The sequence below is a fragment of the Leguminivora glycinivorella genome, chromosome 12 (genome assembly GCF_023078275.1).
Source record: "Leguminivora glycinivorella isolate SPB_JAAS2020 chromosome 12, LegGlyc_1.1, whole genome shotgun sequence".
Taxonomy (NCBI): Eukaryota; Metazoa; Arthropoda; class Insecta; order Lepidoptera; family Tortricidae; genus Leguminivora; species Leguminivora glycinivorella.
Window position 1 is genome coordinate 15,368,716 of NC_062982.1, and position 22,503 is coordinate 15,391,218.

A 22,503-nucleotide genomic window follows, 5' to 3' on the forward strand; every position below is an offset into this window, starting at 1 on the left:
TATTGGCACGTGCGGTTAAACAACAACTTTGCCCCCTTGTAAAACAAATAACTATTATTTTAGGAAACTTCTATTCTAAAATAGAAATGAGTGATTGTTCTGTTATCGCACCCCTATTTCTTTTTTTCCTCATTAGTCAAGTACATTCTACGAGATAAATATATTTTTGAGTTAGAGCCCCATTATTTTTACCCTTTATTAATAAAAATTGCGTACTTAGGGCCTACATATAAGGGATTATCATCAAGGTACTCTCTAAACATGATGTAATCGTTTATCAATAATAGGTATCTACATTAGATGTAAAGATATTTTTGGCTTGATATATGTAGCGTAGCTGGCGTCGACCCGGGACGCCGACGCATAAGGACGACGTATCTTGAGAATGTTATTTGTTTTATAGGCTCTAAAATTGAATGAATGTGTAATATAAATATTTTTTTAAAATCAATAAAGAGTGATATTGATACAATTGTGTTATTTGACAAGCCTCATAATTAAGCCTGTAAGGTTTTTTTTTAGATTTAATCCGTCGTCTGTTTCTGTCAACATAAAATAATGAACTTTGACATAATATCCACGTCATTATGTTAGGATCCTTATCAAACACAGACGAAGGGTTAATAAAATGATTTTGCAGTGAAAAATAATCTAAGTTTTCATCAGCGATCGGTTTCTTTTAAGTCACAGGTTCGTCCTGAAAGAGGTGTAAATTTTACCATTTTCCCTTCAACTAAAACATTTTTTAAATAAGTCAATCAGGTAAAATAGAAGCCGCATTTTTTTCTTGGCTTTTCATAGAGTGCTCCTTGGAAGTATAAAGCCAGGGAAAAAATGACCGATCAGTAATTTCAGCTTATCTACAGCTTCTGCGCTAGTTAATTAGTGCTTGTCCATAACTGCAGAGCTCAGGCGCTGTTACTTTGTTTAGGATAAGAACTCTTACAAAGATAAGAAAAAAAGCAAACAGTATTCATTTATTTTATTTTTGTATAAGTACAAAATTGCAAAAAACGAGATTCCTATATTTTGTTATATCTAATGCTGCTGGTGAGACTTAAGCGTTGATTATATCTAATGGACAAATGCTAGAACAAATCATAATTGTTGGCAAAGCTAATTTGGCAGCGATTTTGTTAACTCGTCGTCGATGCAAGCGTCATCATTTCATACAAGTTTGACGTTTAAAATAACATAATCCACTGGCGCGACTGTCAATATCGCTGCCGTCTTAGCTTAGTATGACTCTTAAGTATACATGTCATTTAAGTTTGTATTATAATATCATACATTACAAAACACCCATGGATACATAAAATGCAGTTGGTTTGGGTTCGTCAACAATTTTATTAATTATTACATTGTGTATATACTTATGCTAATAAGTACTTTAAGGCCGAAAGTACACTATCATATATATGATCATAGGTCTGTATGCCTCCCTTTTACTCCAACGTGAAGAAAAAGGACGGCATGGTGCCTATGATCATATTTGTATGATAGTGGCCTACCGGCCTAAAGCAGTACTTGCCCTCACACTCCTCACTATTTGCATTTGTTGATGGTTTCTTTGGCAAAATTCTAGCTGAACTGAGACTCACTTGAGACCATTTTGTAACGAAATCTAACCTATATTATTGTATTTACTTAGAGACCTATGGATTAAAAATACAAAAATGCATTTATTCACAAAATAACATTCCATTCCATTCCACGCGCCGTTAGATTGGACCAATGTCGTGGCTGGGCCGTTACTTCAAAAAGTACATCTACTCACCTACAATTGATAGTTGACACTAGGGACGCACTTATGAGATATGCCCCAGATTCCTGAGCTTCGGTTCCACTTCCACCGCTTTTTCTAACAGTTGCTCGACTGCACCCGCCGCCGCTTGGTTAGCAGCCAATTGCTCTTCTCTTATTAGCTTACAGCTGACAGAGATGCAAGCATCAGAGTCCGAAAACGCCAGTGCGCGTTTTTGTTGCGCAGTTTTATGATGATGGTCGAAGGATGAGCCACCTTTTGCTGTTCTTTTAGAGCTTCTACAGCTCTCAAGGAAGCACCGCTAACAGAACAGGACAACGCCCGTAAGTAGGTAGTTCAGAATGGCTTATGTCTCGGGCGCGTACGACGTTTGTTGGGCCGCCTCTTGCTTTCCTCGCATAGCGTCGACAGCTGCACAGACTGCAGAGGTATATAAGAACATAGAATAAGAGTAAGGTATTGCATTTATTACGTAGCTGAAAGTTCAGAATCGCTCTTGGCCCTAGACTTCCGCGCGTTGCTCTTCGGTGGCACTTGCGCGCTCTTGCTGCGCGGCTTACGCCTCGGGCGCGTGCGCCGTTTGATGGGCGACCTCTTCTCTTATCTTCTACACTATAGCGACATTATCAGTCACATAGGATGGTAGGTAAGTAACGCAAGTAGTTCAGAATCGCTTTTGGCCCCAGACATGCGTGTGTTGTTCTTCAGGGGCGTTTGCGCGCTCTTGCTGCGCGGCTTGCGATCTTCTCGCGTAACGTCGACAGCTGCACAGACTGCAGAGGTATAAGAACATAGAATAAGAGTAAGGTAATGCAAGTATTATGTAGCTTAAAGTTCAGAGTCGCTTTTAGCCCCAGACTTCCGTGCGTTGTTCTTCGGTGGCGCTTGCGCGCTCTTGCTGCGCGGCTTGCGCCTCGGGCGCGCGCGCCGTTTGATGGGCCGCCTTTTGCCTGTAGGCGGCGGCACAGGCCGAGGCTTGTTCTCTATCTCCACCTTTATGCGAGCGAACATGTCGTAGTTCGTTATCACGCACATTTTACCTGCAAACATAATGTTTTAGTTAACTTTTAATTATCCCGATTAGTCCTATGAGTTTCTAACCAATTTCTTGTACCAAGCAGGTATAAAACTATCATGGAGATCAACTGCGTCAGCACAAATTGGACTGAAACAGTGACAAAATCAGAATGCGTTGAAGTTAAGTATAGTAGAATTAGTATATATTATACCTAACTATTTATTTGTCGGGAAAATAGAGGTTATGGGCCCATTTACAGACAAATTTTAATTTGTTACTAATAATGGTATGAATTGCTTATGTTTAATTGGCATCTATACAAGTACAGTTATAGTAGGTACCGTTAATGTATTTTCAAGCAAACATTTTTTGTTGTTACACCATGATAAAAATAACATCTCTATACCGTATCTGTAGTATAGGTAATACGCGCAAAACATCGTGCGGATTCCATAAATTAGATGATAATTGGAATATTATCGTCGGTATTATGTTATGATTGTTACGGTTACTCCGGTCCAGTAACCGGCTGCATTAATAGATGTGTTATCGGAGTCAATGACCTCCAATCGAAAAACAGCGATAGTCTAGATTTTGCCTATAGGACTTGATATCGATATTGGATATGATGTTATGAGACGACGATGTTTATTGAGGCCGAATGGTTGAAGTGTGTTGTGCAGTTTTTATGTGAACTTATTGATATTTAATACCTGATATATAGGTACAATATATAATAAAGTATAATTGTTTAAAGTTTTAAACTCATGAAACGGTCGACGACAATTTCAAATCAATTTACTTTTGTTGCGCAGTTTGTCGCATTGCATTTTTGTTACGCGTGCTTTAATTGTTTGTTTCCGTAGTGGTACAATTGCATTGAATGCGTTGCGTTGTTCGTAACGACGATTTCAGCCATATGCTCCTTCCTCAAAATTATGAATTGTTTACGAGTAGGTAGACACACTATACTGTGTGTAAGTTATATCTATAGTAGAATAGATATTTTTCCAGGATGCTGATACGCAATAATGTGTTATTGAATGAATGAATGAATTTTGCCACATGAATTTTGCAATAAAATGTCAACTTTAATCGTCAAATTTTTGAGTTTGCACCCATACCCTTTAGATTTAATACAATTAAAAATCATTCGTGGACGACACGCTGGAGACAGTGTCATGCTCATGGTGCTTCTAAACGCTGAAAAAGATGGTCCCACTCTAGGTAACTTCAATTAGGTCTATTGAGGTTCTTACCGTCGCAGTATTCCTCGCCGCACTCGGCGCACGACACGATTCTCGTCTCCGTCACGCCGGACCGGTTCTTACTCTTCCGGACCATGGGGTTCTTGATGAATTCCCTCTTGTCTCTTGCTTGAGTTTTTAACTGCAGCTTCCCTAGTTCGATTAATCTGAAAACGGAGAAACATCGATTAAAGAATTTTGCCGTTTATTGACTTTGTGAGACTAGGTTGTCCTAGATGTACTTACCTATATTGTATGACTGTATGTAGGCACCTACTCAGAAAAATGTTTATTGAGTTTATTCTGAGCATAAATATAATTGTGGATCACCACATGTCTGATGTGATCGGTTATCACTATCAGTTAGGTTGGCTATTATAAATTGCCTAAATCAAAAAATTGTAAATAGCTAAACAGGCGTAAGGTATGTTTTAAATTTAATTTAATCGCATGCCCATTTTGAAATAGCGGAAAGTCATAAATCTACATTTTTAAAAATAAATGTACTTATACATTCCCAGTAGTAATGAAATACTTAGGTAATTAAAATAATGAAGGCATGCGTGAACTATGTCCGCTTTCTTATACGTGTTTCGAGTACATAACTATATGTAAGTAATTAGACAAGTAACTAGAGCAATCGTAATAAATAGGTTAGTCCAAAAACTTAATTTGTATATTATGTAACCTGCACTAGACAGCAAAGTATCTTAAGAATTACCGTCAGTTCTAAGCTGAATACCAGCTTGTCTAAATGAAAATAGTAGACTGACCTGTTAAAATACTCCTCGTCCAATTTGGACTTTGGCCGGAGAGAGGTCAGCATCCGCCACTCGATGGGCACGGCGCACAGCTCCTCGAACTTCAGGCCTCGCATTTCCACCGGTACCGGGTCCATGAACGTGAAGTGCTTCTCCTCGTAACCACGCGTCCCTAACTTCTCGTACGCTCGCACCTCCTTTCGAGAAGTTTTAGTTTTCTTATCCTCTGACTTATCCTTTATTTTAATGTCGTCAGTTTTCACCTATGTGCGCAAGACAAAACAATTGGAATGGAGACGACGAACTTTGCTTCTTACTAGCAACGATTTAAGCATCTCACATACCTTTTCGGGCCGCGTTTTAAATTCTGGCACTTTGTCCAACACGGCTCTAAACTCTTCGGCATTATTAATAACTGTCTTGGACAAATCCAGCAGCAAAGCTTCATCCTTCTTTTTATCGAAGAGATCATCCAACTTCGACATGCTTATATTTTTAACCCAGACGGCGACGGCTGTACAAACAGCACTGATATTATCGACCCAACGTTGTTTTGGCGTATATCCTAGAAACCGCGGGGTCGATAACAATCAGGTAAATACAGAAGCTATGTAACCTAATTTCAACGACTTACATACTTTCACGACTAGTAATTATGGTTAATAATAGTTTACGCTAGCACTACAAGTCTTTGTTCTTTAGTATTTTGGTCTCATGGATATTATTTCCAGATCGTCATTTCTTTCTAAGTAGTCTCTTTTGGCAGTGTTTAGTTGATCTATTATCTTCTTTCTGTTTTCAACATCGAGCGAGTTGCACTTAGAATTTTTGTTATCAGATTGATCATCTGACCACATTTTTCTATTACCGTATTTGTCGTTTATAAACTTTTGTGACAGTGTTATCCTTTTAGTCGGTGACATTTTTGGTGATTTCTTGTCGTTTGTGTCGTTGGTGTGTCCGAGATAGTCGCTCAGTATCTTGCTGTCAGGTTCAGAAGTATTGTTGGTCTTCGAGAGATCCAGACTGGACCTCTTGCTTCTCCAGTACGACTGGCTGAGAGAGTTCCGAGGCTTGGTGTTGTGCTCGGTGCCTTTATCGCGCGGCGGACTCGGCGAGCGACTGTCGTCGCTGGAGTGTGATAAATACTGTCGTGCTTGACTTCGATATTTTTGGCGCATTTTTCTCTTTTGACTGTAAAATGGATCTTTCTCACTTTGTTTTTTGTATTGCGCCGCTGGTCTGTTAACTCCCCATTTGGGTCGATTTTCTAAATCTTTCTTGTATCTCTCGTCGGACCTGCGATCTTTTTTCATAGAATTATGAGACCGTTCTTGTGGCGCGTTTTCATCAATATTGGGATAATCTTTGTCTACGTTTCTTTCCACTTCTTCAGTGTCAGTTTTTCTATCTGTTGTAGATTTGTACATTTTTAAATCTGTCTGCGTAGCGACATCCTTAGTTCGAGGCCCACGATATTTATTTGGCGTTAATACTTTGCCTGTTTCTAATGATTCACTATTACTGACTGTATTCATTGAAACGTTAAAGTAGTTGTTGTTGAGGTTTTGTGGCACCAGAACTGCAAGTTGAATAGCGTTCGATTGTCCATTAACAATTTCACCATTTCCGTTTATACCGATGGGTACAATATTGAATCTGTTATCTGTCAGCGCCAATGGTGGAACACTATGAATGTAGAGATTCAAATTTCCAGGGCCAGTAGATCGTGGCGAGTTGAATTCTGTGGTTTGATTTGAATTACTATCAGGCTTTTGACTCTTAGCAGAGTGCACATCATACGTCCTGTCCGTTTTTGTAGGACTTATGGTTTCGCTGATTTGTATTGTTTCTACTAGATTGTCTTCTATCTTTGGTTTCGTTTCTAAAGTATCACGCTTTGATCTGGTTTCTAAAGGAAAGCTTTGGTTCATTGTTTGCTTGTGAGAGCTAAATCTCTTTTCTTTTTCTAGTTTAGCCGCCCTTTCTGCGTCTTCGAGTGCTTTTTTAAGTGCCTCTAATTTTCTTTGCTCTAGAAGTTGTTTTTCTTCGTGCCTTCTTCTTTCTTCCTCAACTCTCAGCTTGTCTTGCTCTTGTTGCCTTTGCAAGCGGATCTCTTCCAGTCTTTCTTCTCTCAACTTCATTTCCCTTTCCTCTTGACGTCTTTTCTCTCGATCCTCTAACTGACTTAGTATAGCTGACTGCAGCTCTAGAGCTTTAATGCGTTTGTTCTCACGCTGAGCTTTTATTTCTGGTTCTAACGGAACGTTTTGACCTCTTAGAAACGTTCTGGAAAATAAAGGGTGTGCCTATAAGTTCTTTTATACTGTAAAGTAAAATGTCAAACTACAGTTCTTATATTATAATTCATTAATCTAGCAGGTTCTACGTACCTCCCTTCGTCACTCCCATTACAGGACGATCTGTCGCAGTCGAAGCCAGAGTTGGTAGAGCTCCTCTGGTCAATGACTAGCACCTCTGCCGTGTTGTCTATCATGTTCAGACCCCGCTCCACCCACGAAGGGGTGCCTTTCTTTTGATTCTGCATCTGTATGACCAACAGAGTACTTTAGGAGAGGATAGCGGAATTTAGATCCTTGATGAATTTTCATTGAAGAAGAATTACTACGTAAATCTTTGACAAAAGACCCCGATGAATCAAACCAACCGAAGTGTGCATGAGAATCTTGGGATTCACCTTGTCTGGTGTACCTAAACGCTGGATGGGTTCGCATTAACTTTTTATTGATCGCGCTGTTGACAGATTTACAAAGAACTGGACAGTCATGAGTGGTAATGTGATAGATTCTATGAATTGTTTAGTTGTTTGTTTACCTGTGGTAGCCGCTCATGGGGTGCCGTGGGCTCCCAAAGGCGGCCGGTGGCAACTCCGCGGTCTCCCCACCGCGGGCGGCCCTCCTCCGTCGTGGAGCGCGGGCTGCGCCCCGACCACTGGCCCTCCGACCTGCCACCGCTGTTAGGTCGGTTCCTGTTCCCAATATACACTTCGGTCAGGCAACTCAGTTGATATTTAAATAACTGTGTTTCTACTACTTTATTTTTACAGGCTAATAAAATGTGATAAGTGCCTGTCGCATGTTACTGAAAGTTAATTAATGTAATTCAGAAAGCGTGATTTATTGACTTAACTTTTACTCTACTCATTTCGAAAGAAGTGTTGTATTGCGAATTGCGATGTACATACCTATGTCAAAACCGCTTACAAATGTTTAATAATTCTGAAGCTAAACATACCTGTCCTCCTTAGTATCGTGCTGCCATGCCATGACAGGGTTGCGGGCGCCGTCGTGCACCCTGCCCTGCCCCCGGTGGTTGACGGTCTCGCTGCCGTAGCCCGAGGTGTCCCCTTCTCCGTCCTCATCGTAGAACGCGAATCTCTTCGCGCTCGGGATGTTCCTGTTCAACACTTCCTTAGTCTTCTTCTCGTCCTTAGATTTGTCGTCGATGTGATGGATCGGCGGCAAGCTGGGACTCCTCTGGTGGCTGACCTCTTCGTATTCGTAAGGTTGTTTATGTAGTTCCAAAGTGCTTGCGAACTGGTTGCGCGCTTGTACGCGGTTGGTGTAGCGTTCGCCTGAACCCCATGGCAGGTACAGATGAGACATTTCCTCTGTTGAAGAAAAAAATTGGTTAATTAAACATTAAATTAACATTTATATTATGCGAAGTAACATACGAATAGAAACCTTCCATGTCCACAGCCAAACGGAAAGTAACTATTTAAAGTTTGAATTCACGCTATTACTCGTAAAAATTCTATTGAAAGTTCCCCCTATTCACAAAGGGTTTTTTAAGTTTAGTCGATACTCCTTTGAACGAAGGTTATCAATTTTCAGTGAGTGTACGTTTTTTGCCCCGCCGCGCCGGCATATATCCTACTTGTATGTCTGCAAGCCTAGTACGGCACGGTACGGGCATGAGTTATTCAGTAGGATAATCCGGTGGCATCGATCGGCTGAAGGGGATAATTTTCTGCATTCGTATGGCACGGTTCTTATGCTGTGCTACATTATTTAAAGGTGCAGTACGTAACCCTAAATTAATTTGTTTTAGCTTTTCGATAGCCACTAAGATATAATCATTTGAAATGTATCTCCAAAGAAAATACCTACCTACCTCTAGAGGTATACCTACTTAACCCTTTGCGGAAATCATTTTCCACGGAAAAGCAAATGGAACGTAATATGGTATCTTGCTCTTAAATCAGCTGCTGTTGTTGGCTTCGTGTATCTTACGTGCTATTAAAAATAATTATATGACTTTCATATACAAACTATTGTTTTGTTTGTACAATGCCCTTCGTAATAAATAATTACCCTAGGTAAAATACCCCATAATGGACGAAGATGCCATTATGGACAAAAAAACACAAATCCTTAAAAATAAGTATCTAAAATTAGTTTCTAAAAACTGACGGCTATGTACCATAAACTAGAGTTGTAGAGCTGTTTCATTTTGAAGTTTCAATTAATTCGGTTATTTCTGAAGGATTTGGCGACAAGATAAAATTCACCAGTTTACTGAATAAAATATGAAGACGAATTCTTAGTAATGTTGCTAAGAGAGTTGAGTTCATGTATAAAATAATAAAAAAATAATACTCGGTGTAAACTTGAATGCGTTTTACTTACTGCATTAAGCATGAGATAAGGTATAAAACATACTAGTTTGTTGCTCCAAAGATATAAAGAAATGGCGTTATTTTGCGAGTGTCCATTACTGGAACCGAAAAACTGCCTACCTCCTATAGTGGACAAGGAACAATTTACAAAACCAAAATTTACAAGAAACAATCCTATGGTTAATAACTCAAACTAATTGTATTTATGGTGTATAAAATTGACTCATTGAGTATCAGTTGGCTTTAAAAGTAAAATTTTAAACTTATTTCACTGTCCATAATGGGGGATCCATTACTGGAGAACTGCCGTCCATAATTGGAGAAAAAACACCTAGTTTTAATTTGTTAACTATGAAGAAACTAATAGGAGTATCTATTCTGCAATACGCTTGAAATGTAGAAGAAGGATAGGACATTCAAGATTTAACACGCTTGACGGTAGAATTTTTACATTTATCAGTGAAATATCAAAAACAGGCGAATTTTTTTCTTAAACTGTCCATGATTGGGTTCGTCACCTTAATAGTTATTTTATTAAGTGCCTACCTGAACAATTGCTTTTGTAAATACATAGAAAGTGCAAAAGCAAGCAAAGTCGTGATGTACTTTTGTCAACAAAGTTGGATAATTTTATTATTCCTCGGTTTTTAGAGCCTGTGCATGCATTATATGTAGGCCTGTAGGCCACCTATGTAGGTAGTATATGCTTTGCTGCAACATGCAACCAATGTATTCATACGTTTGTTAAAAATATTTAGGTAAAGTTTTTTATAAAGAAATCATTAATCGAACACAATAGTGCTCTTTCTTATTGAGCGTTAAAATTTCACTTGATAATTTAGCCCCGTTAATTCTAGTGTTGGTTACACATCAAGTATAATGACTCATATTGTTTCGCTAACATGTTTTTCGTCACGATAACGACCAACTAAAATGTGCAATTTAAGTTACCGAGGCACGCAAATAATAAAGTCCATGCGTGAGCGAACAGGGACCCATAGTGGAATTGGTCAATGGAAACATGAAACGTACTTAATATTGCAGCTCATAGGCCTAGTTTATACTCTGCATTAGTAATTTAGATAAATAGTGATATTTGTGATTCTGCATGCAAAAAAAAATATGGAGGAGAGGGACCCTTTTTATTCTTTTTAGGCATGCAAAGTCTCGCCACTCGACGAAATTACTAACGTAACTACCATATAATATATTATCTACTAGGATTTACGTGTAGGTACTACACATTGTACTTTCCTCGCTATGCGTCGTGAGGGGAAAAGTTTTATGTTTACACACGGGTGCAAATGTATTTTACTTATCGTGTGTTGAAAAAAATTCCACACTCGGCGTTAAAATACAACTTTGCACCCTTGTATAACAATAACTATTTATAACTACCTAACACACCTTTGAGTAGCATGGGTAACGGAGGTCATTGGCACAGTAGGTATCTGTGCGTATGTCGAGTATCATATTCGTTACCGAATTCCGAAATAACGATGCTTCGAAGGATATTCTTTTCTGTAATAATCTAGCTGTATTTTTATAGGTAGTGCGTGAGATAGGTATTTGCCATTGGGCAATTATTAAAACAATGAACCAAGTTTTTTCAATGTGCCTACCGTAATCGTAACAAATCTGGAGTTATTTAAATCAAGTTTCTTTGCAAGTATGTGAAGGTGAGCGTTAAAAAAAATTGAAATGCGTGAAAATAACTGCGTGTACCTATTGCATGTGTGTGCGGCATGAGATCATTTATTTTTATTTGTTTTAAATTTTAAAAAAGTGCATGGCGAATTTATCAATGAATTCATTCATAATTTCTCCATGCACTTTTGCAGCTGATAGTACCTAAATACGTTGAGCATAGCCATTCTAATATCCAGAACGTAGTGAGGAATTAACAAGAGTTAACGTCATTGGCTTCAGCCATATGAAACTGCTGTTGAAACTTAAATTAATGGGATAATTATTGAAAAAAAAAACGCATTTAAACTTTGCTTGCGACGTGCTGTAACAGCAACTAATATCTAACGTAACTGCGCTCTCTAATCTTATATCCTTTTGTAGATAACCTAGATAGATAGTTCATAAAAAATATTGAATTAATCATAATCATTTAAAAAATCAGGCATTGAAGTGAAGGCGAACCGCTTGGCTACCTCGCCACGGTGCAGCGAGTTTGTTCATCAATGGCTGAACGAGTCCACCTTAACATAATTATGAGAACATCTAAATAACGGAAAACAAATGAAAAACGGTATCTACTGGCCTGCAATATATATTTCGTATATTTTGTTTCGCGGTTACGCTCTCGCGCACACGCGGTAAAAGAGATTCCTCCTGTCACTTTCTGTACGTATCGCCTTAGACAAACCATAATAAGTTTGGACTCCGATTATTCATAGTTTGTAATGGATCCTGAGGTCGTACAAATTGGTACCTTTAGGCTTTAAGAGATAGGAAAACGGTAGTGCTGTTTTGCTTTTATTATTTAACGCTACTATAATTTAATTAATTTTTTGTTGCCCGGAAATGGTAATCATCCTTCGTTTTGTGCAACTTTTGCTACGCGGACGGATACATCAATGTCATTAGATAACATCTAAATACTGTTACGAAACTGCATTATTTAATGAGTGGGTAACTTATTACAAAAAGATTGGGCTTAAGTGGATGATTTTTTTACGGTTATAGAGGTAGATAAGAATGTAAATAATGATAATTAAGTATGTGTAGGTTACCTATTTACATACTTGAAGTAGTGGTTAAGAAAGAAAGTGGGCAAGCACCTTGCTAATACGAGTATGCAGAAATAATATATTAACAGGGTGTCCACTACTAAACCCAAAAAAAATTCCCTGACTTTTCCCTGACTTTCCATGACCATTTCAGAAAATTTCCCTGACCATTTTCATTCTACGATGACATTTGCTTAGGGTTGCAAAAAAACAGTTTTTTTTCTGTCTTAAAAAAAACCCGAAAAAAAGCACTTTTTTACAGTTCCTTTCCTCAAAAAGGAAAAACCACTTTTGCTTAGGGTGCAAAAAAAAACAGTTTTTTTTTGTCTTAAAAAAAACCGAAAAAAAGCATTTTTTTTACAGTTCCGTTCCTCAAAAAGGAAAAACGGAACCCTTATAGGATCACTCGTGCATCTGTCTGTCCGTCTGTCACAGCCAATTTTTTTCTGGAATATGTTTGTTTTCTAAAGTACGAAATATTAAAATTTGCAAGGCAGTTCATACTTTTATACCTAGGGTTTATTTTCCTTTATTTTTTTTTAATAGTACGTCGGTGGCAAACAAGCATACGGCCCGCCTGATGTAAAGCGGTCACCGTAACCTATGGACGCATGCAACTCAAACAGTGTCACATGCGCGTTAGCTGTGTTAAGTACACAGTAAAAAGGAGTGTACAAGTTCTAAGGAGGGTTCGGGTTGCCGACGACTCAAAGGACAATAGACGGAACAAGTTAGTTCCGTAAGTCCTCCCGTCATCAGCACACCGCACCCTCGTTGAGCTCTGGCAGCTTATGTTAACTATTAAACTTTAATTTTTGGTCTTATAAGACTAACATTAACGAAATAAAATGTAGTTGGTTGGTAGTTATCGCCATTTACTTTTGGCTATACCAGTGCCGGCCCGTGCACTCTCAATGAGGGATATCAGGGTAAAGCGAGTTTGAGTTTCGGCGCCCTTGGATAGCCTAAGCAGGAAAAAGTCGCGAGCGCAGCGAGCGCGAAAATTTTTCCCCTTTTATACGGCCCTGGGGCTGATAGTAGTTATTATGTACATAACATAGCAAACAAAATGGGGTACCTAGCCTATCAGAGCAGAGTCAGGAAAGCAGGCTTGAAATGAAAACGAGATTTCGAGCGTATAGTGAGTGCGAAGTACTGACTAAGTAACAAAAATATATAACCTGTGTAGAAATAGTAAACGCGAGCATAGCGAGCGCGAATTTTTTTCTCTGTTGTCAGCGTCGGGATGCCCATTTAGGTGTTTTGCCACTACATGCCTTTAGGTTTCCAAGTGCTTTAAAGTTCTCTAATCATCACGCTTATTATCCTCCTATGCTCCTTTGACTAATACAAAATTGCGCACCTATGTGACGTTTTGGGCCATTGGCTTTTTAAGGAACTCCGCTTTGGATTGTCGGATCGGATAGATTAGATACGATTTGGACAGCGACATAACTTTGTCTTTGTCGTTTTCACGTCGCCCTAGCAAAAGCACCTTTCCAGTTAATTTGAATCACAATATCTGAATTCATACCCGACCCCCTCGCCATTTTGGAATATGTGGGTGGGGCACGCAATGTAAAAAAATCTGGATTTTGGGCCTGATAAATTAAGGTCAAGCATGAAGATATCCCTCATTAGCAATCACTGGGATGGACTATATTTATTTGTCGTAAAAAGTCTAAAGAGACAATTCTAAGTTGCCTTAAAATTACTACCGGGAATCCATCTTTGGTGTCATGGACGTGGCCAACCCAAGAAATCATATATTTTTTTTCAATACTTTTAGATTTTTTTTCTTGGTGCCAAATTTTTCCCTGACCTCCAAATCATTTCCCTGACTTTCCCTGACTTTCCATGACCACTATGAGCTTCCCTGACTTTTCCCTGACTTTCCCTGACTTTCCAGAAAGTGGACACCCTGATTAAAATAAGACAGTATGAGTCAGGAATGGAGGAGGAAAATCTGCTGCGCCGACCCCAAATAATGGGAAAAGGACAAGAGAATGATGAAGACAGTATGATTCCGCTTACCCGCAAAGCACTAGGTACCGGCTTGGACAGGACAAACCAGATGAATGAATGGCTCCAGTTTTTTGAGTTGTTTGGACACAGCGATTGTATCATCATTCGGTGCTTGGACAGCATTTTTTTTCTACTCGTCGACTGTAATGGTTGAATTAAAAGTTACGTAGGTACTTATTTAGTACGCTGTAGTCAACAGTGCCAATGTGAATCATCAGAAACCGCGGTCCCTTGTATGAAGTCGTTTTTATTAAATATTAGCGCGTTTATGTCTTTTGTACTACCTTTCAGGCCCTATCACACTTGTGAGTGGAAAGTTGAGTTGAGAGCTAGGCGATTCCTCCTCTCCACGAGTTCAAAGATATCGCCGCGAGCGCGCAATGTTTCCGCTGCGTAAAAATGTTCAGTAATGGCGCCTATTAACGTGGTACTTAAGGAAGATTTCAAAAGATTCCGAAAAATTAAGGGTATCAAAGCTCATTAACGACCACAAATATTTTTTTTATGGAAGAGTATTTATTGAACTCTTAGTTTTAAAGAGTTTTTGGATCATTTTAGTTTATTATATGTCATAAAATAATTATTGAAGCCAACATACCTAAATTTTCTATTACCGTGGTAATGAACAGGCTGCGGTTCTATTAACGCAATGTGCCTACCGTAATCGTAACAAATCTGGAGTTATTTAAATCAAGTTTCTTTGCAAGTATGTGAAGGTGAGCGTTAAAAAAAATTGAAATGCGTGAAAATAACTGCGTGTACCTATTGCATGTGTGTGCGGCATGAGATCATTTATTTAATTTGTTTTAAATGATATGGGTACCTAAATACGTTGAGCATAGCGATTCTAATATCCAGAGCGTCGTGAGGGATTAACAAGAGTTAACGTCGTTGGCTTCAGCCATGTGAAACTGCTGTTGAAACTTAAATTAATGGGATATTGAAAAAAAAAAAACGCACTTAAACTTTGCTTGCGACGTGCGGCAACAGCAACTAATATCTAACGTAACTGCGCTCTCTAATGTTATATCCTTTTGTAGATAACCTAGATAGATAGTTCATAAAAAAAATGAATTAATCATAATCATTTAAAAAATCAGGCATTGAAGTGAAGGCGAACCGCTTGGCTACCTCGCCACGGTGCAGCGAGTCTGTTCATCAATGGCTGAATGAGTCCACCTTAACATAATTATAAGAACATCTAAATAACGGAAAACAAATGAAAAACGGTGTATCTACTGGCCTGCAATAAATATTTCGTATATTTTGTTTGGCGGTTACGCTCTCGCGCACACGGTAAAAGAGATTCCTCATGTCACTTTCTGTACGTATCTAGACTCTGTATTTAGACAAACCATAATAATTTTGGACTCCGATTATTCATAGTTTGTAATGGATCCTGAGGTCGTACAAATTGGTACCTTTAGGCTTTAAGAGATAGGAAAACGGCAGTGCTGTTTTGCTTTTATTATTTAACGTTACTATAATTTAATTAATTTAATTGTTGCCCGGAAATGGTAATCATCCTTCGTTTTGTGCAACTTTGGCTACGCGGACGGATACATCAATGTCATTAGATAACATCTAAACACTGTTACGAAACTGCATTATTTAATGAGTGGGTAAGTTATTACCAAAAGATTGGGCTTAAGTGGATGATTTTTTTACGGTTATAGAGGTAGATAAGAATGTAAATAATGATAATTAAGTATGTGTAGGTACCTATTTACATTGGGCAAGCACCTTGCTAATACGAGTATGCAGAAATAATATATTAAAATAAGACAGTATGATTCCGCTACCCGCAAAGCACTAGGTACCGGCTTTGACAGGACAAACCAGATGAATGAATGGCTCCAGTTTTTTGAGTTGCTTGGACATAGCGATTGTATCATCATTCGGTGCTTGGACAGCATTTTTTTTCTACTCGTCCACTGTAATGGTTGAATTAAAAGTTACGTAGGTACTTATTTAGTACGCTGTAGTCAACAGTGCCAATGTGAATCATCAGACACCGCAGTCCCTTGTATGAAGTCGTTTTTATTAAATATTAGCGCGTTTATGTCTTTTGTACTACCTTTCAGGCCCTAGCCCTATCACACTTTTGTGAGTGGAAAGTTGAGTTGAGAGCTAGGCGATTCCTCCACTCCACGAGTTCAAAGATATCGCCGCGAGCGCGCAATGTTTCCGTTGCGTAAAAATGTTCAGTAATGGCGCCTATTAACGTGGTACTAAAAGGAAGATTTCAAAAGATTCCGAAAAATTAAGGGTATCAAAGCTCATTAACGACCACAAATATTTTTTTTATGGAAGAGTATTTATTAGGGTATCAAAGCTCATTAACGACCACAAATTCATCAGAAATTTAGAATTATTTCTGGTCCTTTTCGCGCTTTAATTTTTTTTACAAGTTCTATTTTTCAAAGAAGAGTATTTATTGAACTCTTAGTGTTAAAGAGTTTTTCTTTTGGATCATTTTAGTTTATTATATGTCATAAATTTTTCTATGAATAAAGTACTAATTGAAGCCAACATACCTAAATTTTCTATTACCGTGGTAATGAACAGGCTGCGGTTCTATTAACGCGAATTAAAATTTCATTACCGAGGGTATGAATGACAGTGTTTTTCTGCCATCGGTAAATAGAAACCCATCTCAAAAATCGGAGCTTAATACCGACGTCTTCTTTTTACGTTTGGTTTTTCAATTATTTGGAAAATGGGCACAATATTGATGTATTGTGACTTCGCTAACGATGTTATAATAGGCCGTAACTTTTCTAAAAGCTTCTATTTCGGTATTAATGTGATCCACGGCCGCGGTGAAAGACTGAAATTTCATTGTTCAATTGATGTAACGAACCTACCTTTAATAGGTATGCCCTTGAATCGTAGCCACGAATGACCGAGGGTGCGTGCGGGCGCCATCGACCAGACCAGACCATGGCATTGTCACATTCAGCCATTTAAACGTTTGTCCAATACATTGTGTTTTGATATCCGCCGGTTAGGAAATCGATTGTAGTGCTTTATTGTCTGTTTTAGGGTCTCTTTGTACACATAATAAGTGGGGCCTTGTACTTAATTTCCATAGTTGACGGTTACTGCATGTTTGCATGGTAGATAGAATAAATCCGGACTCCGGAGTTGTTGCAAAAAGGGGTTTTCGTGAAAGAATTTCAGGGACAGAATTTCTACATACAGAATCGGAGAATGCGATTTAAAACAGTGGCTGTCTATCAAAATCTTTATAAGGCTAATTAACTAGTTTTCTAATTGTACGATCAGCAGTTAAATAAACGTGATGTACTCTCGGTTTCACTTGGATTTATTGCAAGCGATGCATGTCAATGTATGCAAATGGACAATGCACGTCCAATTAATAATCTCCCAGAACACAAATTCCACTCCAGTATAAATCGTAATACTTACTTAGGCCTGCATCCAATTTTAAATCTAGTAACCTATTTTATTTCACATTAATTCACAAACATTTAACTTTTATTTCTATGGGATTGACACAGTTAAATACAGATGTTTAAATTTGAGCACATTCATAATTTAACTCAACCTAGGTCAGGTGCCTACTATGATTTTGATTATCTAACCTAGTTTCGTACATCTACAAGCAGCTATTATAATCGCACGTATCATTTTATACAAAAGGCAAAACATAACTAATATTGTAGTATTTGTAGTCTAGTAGAATGTAGGATATAATGTGAATTTGATTCCCCCATTATTTCAGATTCAGGAAAATAATACTATACTAAGTGGATTGTGTCACAAGTGAGAAACTATTGTATTTACGGCGAGGGCGTACATTGAATCCTGAACGAAGCTAAAGATTCTATAGTTCTGAGCATAGCGTACCTAACACCCTTTCAGTCCTAGTTCATATCTTGCAAAGATAATCAATGTTTTGACTCACGTAATCAAAACTTTCAAGCAATGGTGATAGACTCGTAGGTATATAGGTGCGGTCAGACTTGATGTCCCCTATTCCTAAATTGGGGTTGTGTGCTAGATTCTCTATATTATACGGATTAGCATTTGGAGCACATATGCCTTACGGCAAGTTTAGAGGACATATTGATTGAGCTCAATACAATGTGTGTACAGTGTACACAGGTGTTTTGTGGTTCGCAATTAATGAGGACGTTTCGCATATAAACATGTCTACCTAATTATAATTAATTACTTAGATGAGGCTAAACTCTTGTTGTCGCGTTTTCCAAAACTGATGTGAATGTAGAATTATAAGTATTATTTTAAGTAACGTAATTTTCAGATATAATACAGCGAGGAAAATGATTCCATATTTCGTATAGTATGAATATAAATAAAGGCATATAATTTAGTGGTAAAGAAACACGTTAGTAATACCCGCTTCTCTAAACATTCGAAATAAGTACCTATCTTTTTTGACATTCGATATAAATTAGCTAAATTGTTTTCCTGGCTAATATAGATACATAATATATACAGTGTAGTAAAATAAAAACAACTTCAAATTGACATTTTATCTCAGTATGAGTCAGTTCAGCAGTTAAGTTATAGTACCTACTTAATTAAATTTTCGAAGCTTTTTATAGCAACTTGCTCTTAATATGTCCATCGTGGAGTGGCTAATTACCTACCTTCATTTAGTTTACAAAATTGATAAGGTACATACCGACCGCTGCTCTTTTATGATCCACTCAAATTTACCGCTCGCGTGTCTAGGAGATACTCGTAGTACTAGTAAAATACTTATCACACCGAGACGCGAAATAAAAAAAAAACGTATAACCATAACCGTGAATTTGTTGCAAAATGTTCCGTGCAGCAGCGCACGGCCGCGCCGACTACAAACTTGTAAACAGACGGACACTAGCCACCAACCTCTCTCCCTCGCCCACTGCTGCTTCTTCTGTTGCACTAGCGTCGGCTTGCTTGCCTGCACCGACAGCATCGCACACTATACATTACACTTTCTAATCCCGTATTGCACACGTTGCGTTTCTTTTGGCCGTAGTTTACGGTGCACCGCCTAATGAGTGCTTCGAAACGGTGTTTAAAAATGGACGCGCGCGCGCTCCGGCGCGGACGGCGGTCCGGCGGTCGCGGTTCGATTCACATACATAATCCTCGCAGATACCAGACCCCTCGTCACATAAAATCACAATGTAGCTGGTTTTCGCTCCATAACTACACCACACCACATGCTTATAAAAAGGACGCGAACGCGCGACGGGACTTATCTTGATCTTTCAGTTACCGTTTCAGCGGCCGTCACGCGAATGCGAGTGTTTCAGAGGAAAGCCTCGTAAAGCCGTCGGTCGATACTGGCCTGGTTGCCCCACACAGACCGCTCACGAGCGTCGCACGGATCGAACCAGTATAAGCTAGACTCCCCATCCCATACCATAGTTGTTACGGACTGCAGCGCTGCCATATACTGGTTCACTCTACCAGGGGCGGCTCACTCCGCGATCCTTTCGCCGCGCTACAAGCACATGCCGGCGGCCGCGAGTTCGCGGCCCATTCAGTGGCGACGACCTTCGCGCGGCGCAATAGAATTCAATGTCGTCTGCACGCGTGCGGTCCGTTTGTTAATGTAGGTAAGAATTTAGAATGGCGGCGTTTTGTGAACATCAAAGGAGTGAGCCTTCTGTACATGTACTATTATATATTCTGTGACTCTACGTCGACTGCCCGTTAATGTTCTGAAAATGCCTGTAGCCATGGCGACGTCATGTTTCACGTGCTCGACAGGACTTGAGGCTATTTTCTTCCTATTTGCATTTAGGGCAAGAAACGACGCGAAAATTGTTATGGGTCAGATTAATTACCTGGCACGTATGTCGGCCATTGCTGGTTTCATTTAAATATCTTAACAATTTTACTCGTAAGCGTTACGAAGCCGTTACGTTACGAATATATAGTGTAATTATAGTTACCAATATCTCAGAGGACGCTCAATGGAAAGTAAGATCAAGGATGATTTATATAGGGTTGACAATCTTCATACTAAAAATTGTACCTCAATTTTTTAGCGCCATCTATTAAATACTATCATAAGTACACTGATGATGCCTATAAATTTTTTTTTTTTTTTCAAAATGTGTACCTATTGACGTGATATAATGATATTAAAATAAAGAAATATGTCATTTGTTTTAATAAAAAATAACAACACGTAAAAATATTTGAGGAAAATATGATTTTTGCTAGGCTGCGAAACAGCGCCATCTAGTTTTATCCCTAAAAGGCCCATACCTTTCAAGCTATACGCTTTTTGTATGGGCTTTGTCAGTCCCGGTATATACCGTCCTTGATGGTATGATTAATGTAAATGTCGAGTGGGTAGGTACTTCGAGAACATGCTTATTAGTATTCAAGACAAACAAGAATGACGTAGAATGAAAGCAGCCAGACGCATCAATAAAATAAATCATATGAGTGCATGAGTTATTTATAACGTCAAAAACGAAAAGGGAATGGATAACACAATACTTTCCATCCTAGAGCGTAATAATATTAGGGTGTGGTCCGGATGAAGAGGTATATATCCTACCGACTGCGCCAGTATTGCTGCTGTTAGAATGGATGTTGCCATCCGGAATTTTAATATTGCTTCCGCAAAAGCAACACATTTGGCAGTGATGTGGCGCTGCTATACTGTTGTTGCAGTCTGAATTCGAACGTCCACTTTATTCGACGCTGGCTGGAAATCCTATATGTCAACATTAAACGGGAAAATAGAAGGATTTAAGTTTACCTCCAAACATTCGTGGACTGCAGTCCCCAGTTAGGTATTAGTCACATTTGTAATTAATATATATACATAAACATTATGTACATAAGAATTTAAATAATTAAATACATCCCATTCATCATCAGTATGAAAAATAGGTAAGTTATTAAATTCGTATACATCGGTCCTTAGTAATATACATGTAAGAATATAAAAACACGGTACAGTCAGCTGCAGAAGTGCAGAGGTAGTTGACGCAGGGGCATCAATATGCAGGTGCATACAAAGTTTAACTAGGTTACATAGTTAACTACGTGACCGTAGTTATCTCTGTAGCTGACTGTACATACGGATAATTTAATATTAAACATTAAACAGCTAAAAGCAGATGAAAAATTTATAGTAATATTGGGTGGAAGTGTCTTCGTCTTGATTTCGAGCAACGTTTATGATGGACGAGGCATAGTGCGTAAAATTTCGTGTACAGTCAATACCGCTCCTCCACCTTGGTAAATGACTACTTCACCATCAGGGAAGAATCTGCTCGAGAAAGTTACCTCGCCCTCTCCGCAGAACAGCTCGATAGAGCTCGCGTCCACAAAGATTCTCCATTTCAGATTCCGCAAAGGTTTCCAATCCGCGCGGCGTGTGCTGTCGGTGCCTCCGCGGTCTAGTATTACTTTGCCGTTCGCGGCATCGTAACATATCGTCACTTTGACATTGTTCGATCCGATGTATAGTACAAAATCTTGAGAACCGTTAGCGAGAACATTAACTTCGCCAGCTTTGTCCCTTAGAGTATAATTTCCGTTTATTGCTGCTACTTTGCTTCCCCTGATGCCATAAACCTCTTGTATGGGTATCTGCACAAGGTTGCCGTTTAATAATCGAAGCTCTCTGGGAATGGTCATAATACCAGTAAAACCATCTTCGCCTTCAGGGTATAGTTTTGTTCCCACATATCAAACCATGCAACGACGATACGGCGCCCAAAATTGTCTAAAGTGGTCTGAGTAGCATAAACGTCGTGTCCGTGATCGAGCTCCACAAGATCTGAAGTTGGAGTAAACTTATGAGTCGAGTAGTTAAAGTCGCCAATTATGTAACCAGCTTGGTACAAATTTCTGTATTTGTCCCCAGAAGGTGCAACGCCTTGAGGCGAAAACAGAAGGACATATTTGCCGTCAAGTTTCAAGAAGTCGGGGCATTCCCACATATACCCAAAAGTGCCATTCGACTGCGCCACAACAGAAATATATTCCCATAAAATCTTATTCTTTGAAGAGTAAAGAACAATAGTTATTTGTTTTACAAGGGGGCAAAGTAGTTGTTTAACCGCACGTGCCAATATTGATACCCGAGCAAGGGAAAGATTCCAATATTGAGCCGCGAGCGTAGCGAGTGGTTCAATAAGTAGAATCTTGAGCGTCGCGAGTGTTTCAAGGTACGAAGGTTAAACAAACTTTGCCACCGAGTGAAACACAAAATTTTTCACCACACCAACACGAACAAAACATTGACTCCTATAAAACATCAAACTAAATCAAATCCATCAATTTATTCAC

The 22,503-nt window shown here is 38.9% G+C and overlaps 3 protein-coding genes across 5 annotated transcripts; all 3 read right to left on the minus strand.

Annotated features, from left to right (window-relative positions):
* Positions 1–698: 698 nt before the first annotated feature.
* On the minus strand, positions 699–5,276 carry LOC125232018. The gene is made up of 4 exons (XM_048137627.1): positions 5,136–5,276; positions 4,804–5,054; positions 4,043–4,197; positions 699–2,805 (listed from the first exon to the last, which is right to left on the minus strand). The coding sequence occupies exons 1-4, from the start codon at positions 5,274–5,276 to the stop codon at positions 2,594–2,596; spliced, it is 759 nt and encodes a 252-aa protein (XP_047993584.1). The 3' UTR covers positions 699–2,593.
* Positions 5,038–19,455, minus strand: LOC125231861 (histone-lysine N-methyltransferase, H3 lysine-79 specific-like). 3 transcript variants are annotated; one of them, XM_048137442.1, is made up of 5 exons: positions 19,084–19,455; positions 8,047–8,422; positions 7,627–7,780; positions 7,185–7,339; positions 5,038–7,080 (listed from the first exon to the last, which is right to left on the minus strand). In XM_048137442.1, exons 1-5 carry the CDS (start codon positions 19,151–19,153, stop codon positions 5,490–5,492), a joined length of 2,346 nt encoding a protein of 781 aa, XP_047993399.1. In that variant the 5' UTR covers positions 19,154–19,455; the 3' UTR covers positions 5,038–5,489. The 3 variants fall into 3 exon arrangements, with proteins under 3 accessions (XP_047993399.1, XP_047993401.1, XP_047993400.1); XM_048137444.1 differs by lacking the exon at positions 19,084–19,455 and adding an exon at positions 18,998–19,077; XM_048137443.1 differs by lacking the exon at positions 19,084–19,455 and adding an exon at positions 18,875–19,062.
* A 1,890-nt stretch (positions 19,456–21,345) lies between these two features.
* LOC125231591 (sucrose-6-phosphate hydrolase-like) lies at positions 21,346–22,229 on the minus strand (the record flags this gene model as incomplete). Its single annotated transcript, XM_048137049.1, is given in 2 exon segments — positions 21,346–21,882; positions 21,885–22,229. Coding segments are annotated over 2 exon segments (843 nt in total), but the record flags the coding sequence as incomplete, so codon positions are not given.
* Positions 22,230–22,503: the final 274 nt, after the last annotated feature.

Bases quoted from the DNA above. Each gene is read 5' to 3' on its own strand.
- LOC125232018 (XM_048137627.1), bottom strand. From the start codon at position 5,276: ATGTCGAAGTTGGATGATCTCTTCGATAAAAAGAAGGATGAAGCTTTG. The intron at 5,055-5,135 runs GTATGTGAGATG...TTGCGCACATAG, and splicing joins TTAAAACGCGGCCCGAAAAG to GTGAAAACTGACGACATTAA. The intron at 4,198-4,803 runs GTCAGTCTACTA...CTCCGTTTTCAG, and splicing joins GACGAGGAGTATTTTAACAG to ATTAATCGAACTAGGGAAGC.
- LOC125231861 (XM_048137442.1), bottom strand. From the start codon at position 19,153: ATGCTGTCGGTGCAGGCAAGCAAGCCGACGCTAGTGCAACAGAAGAAG. The intron at 8,423-19,083 runs GTTGGTGGCTAG...TTTCTTCAACAG, and splicing joins GCAGTGGGCGAGGGAGAGAG to AGGAAATGTCTCATCTGTAC. The intron at 7,081-7,184 runs GTACGTAGAACC...TTTATTTTCCAG, and splicing joins AATGGGAGTGACGAAGGGAG to AACGTTTCTAAGAGGTCAAA.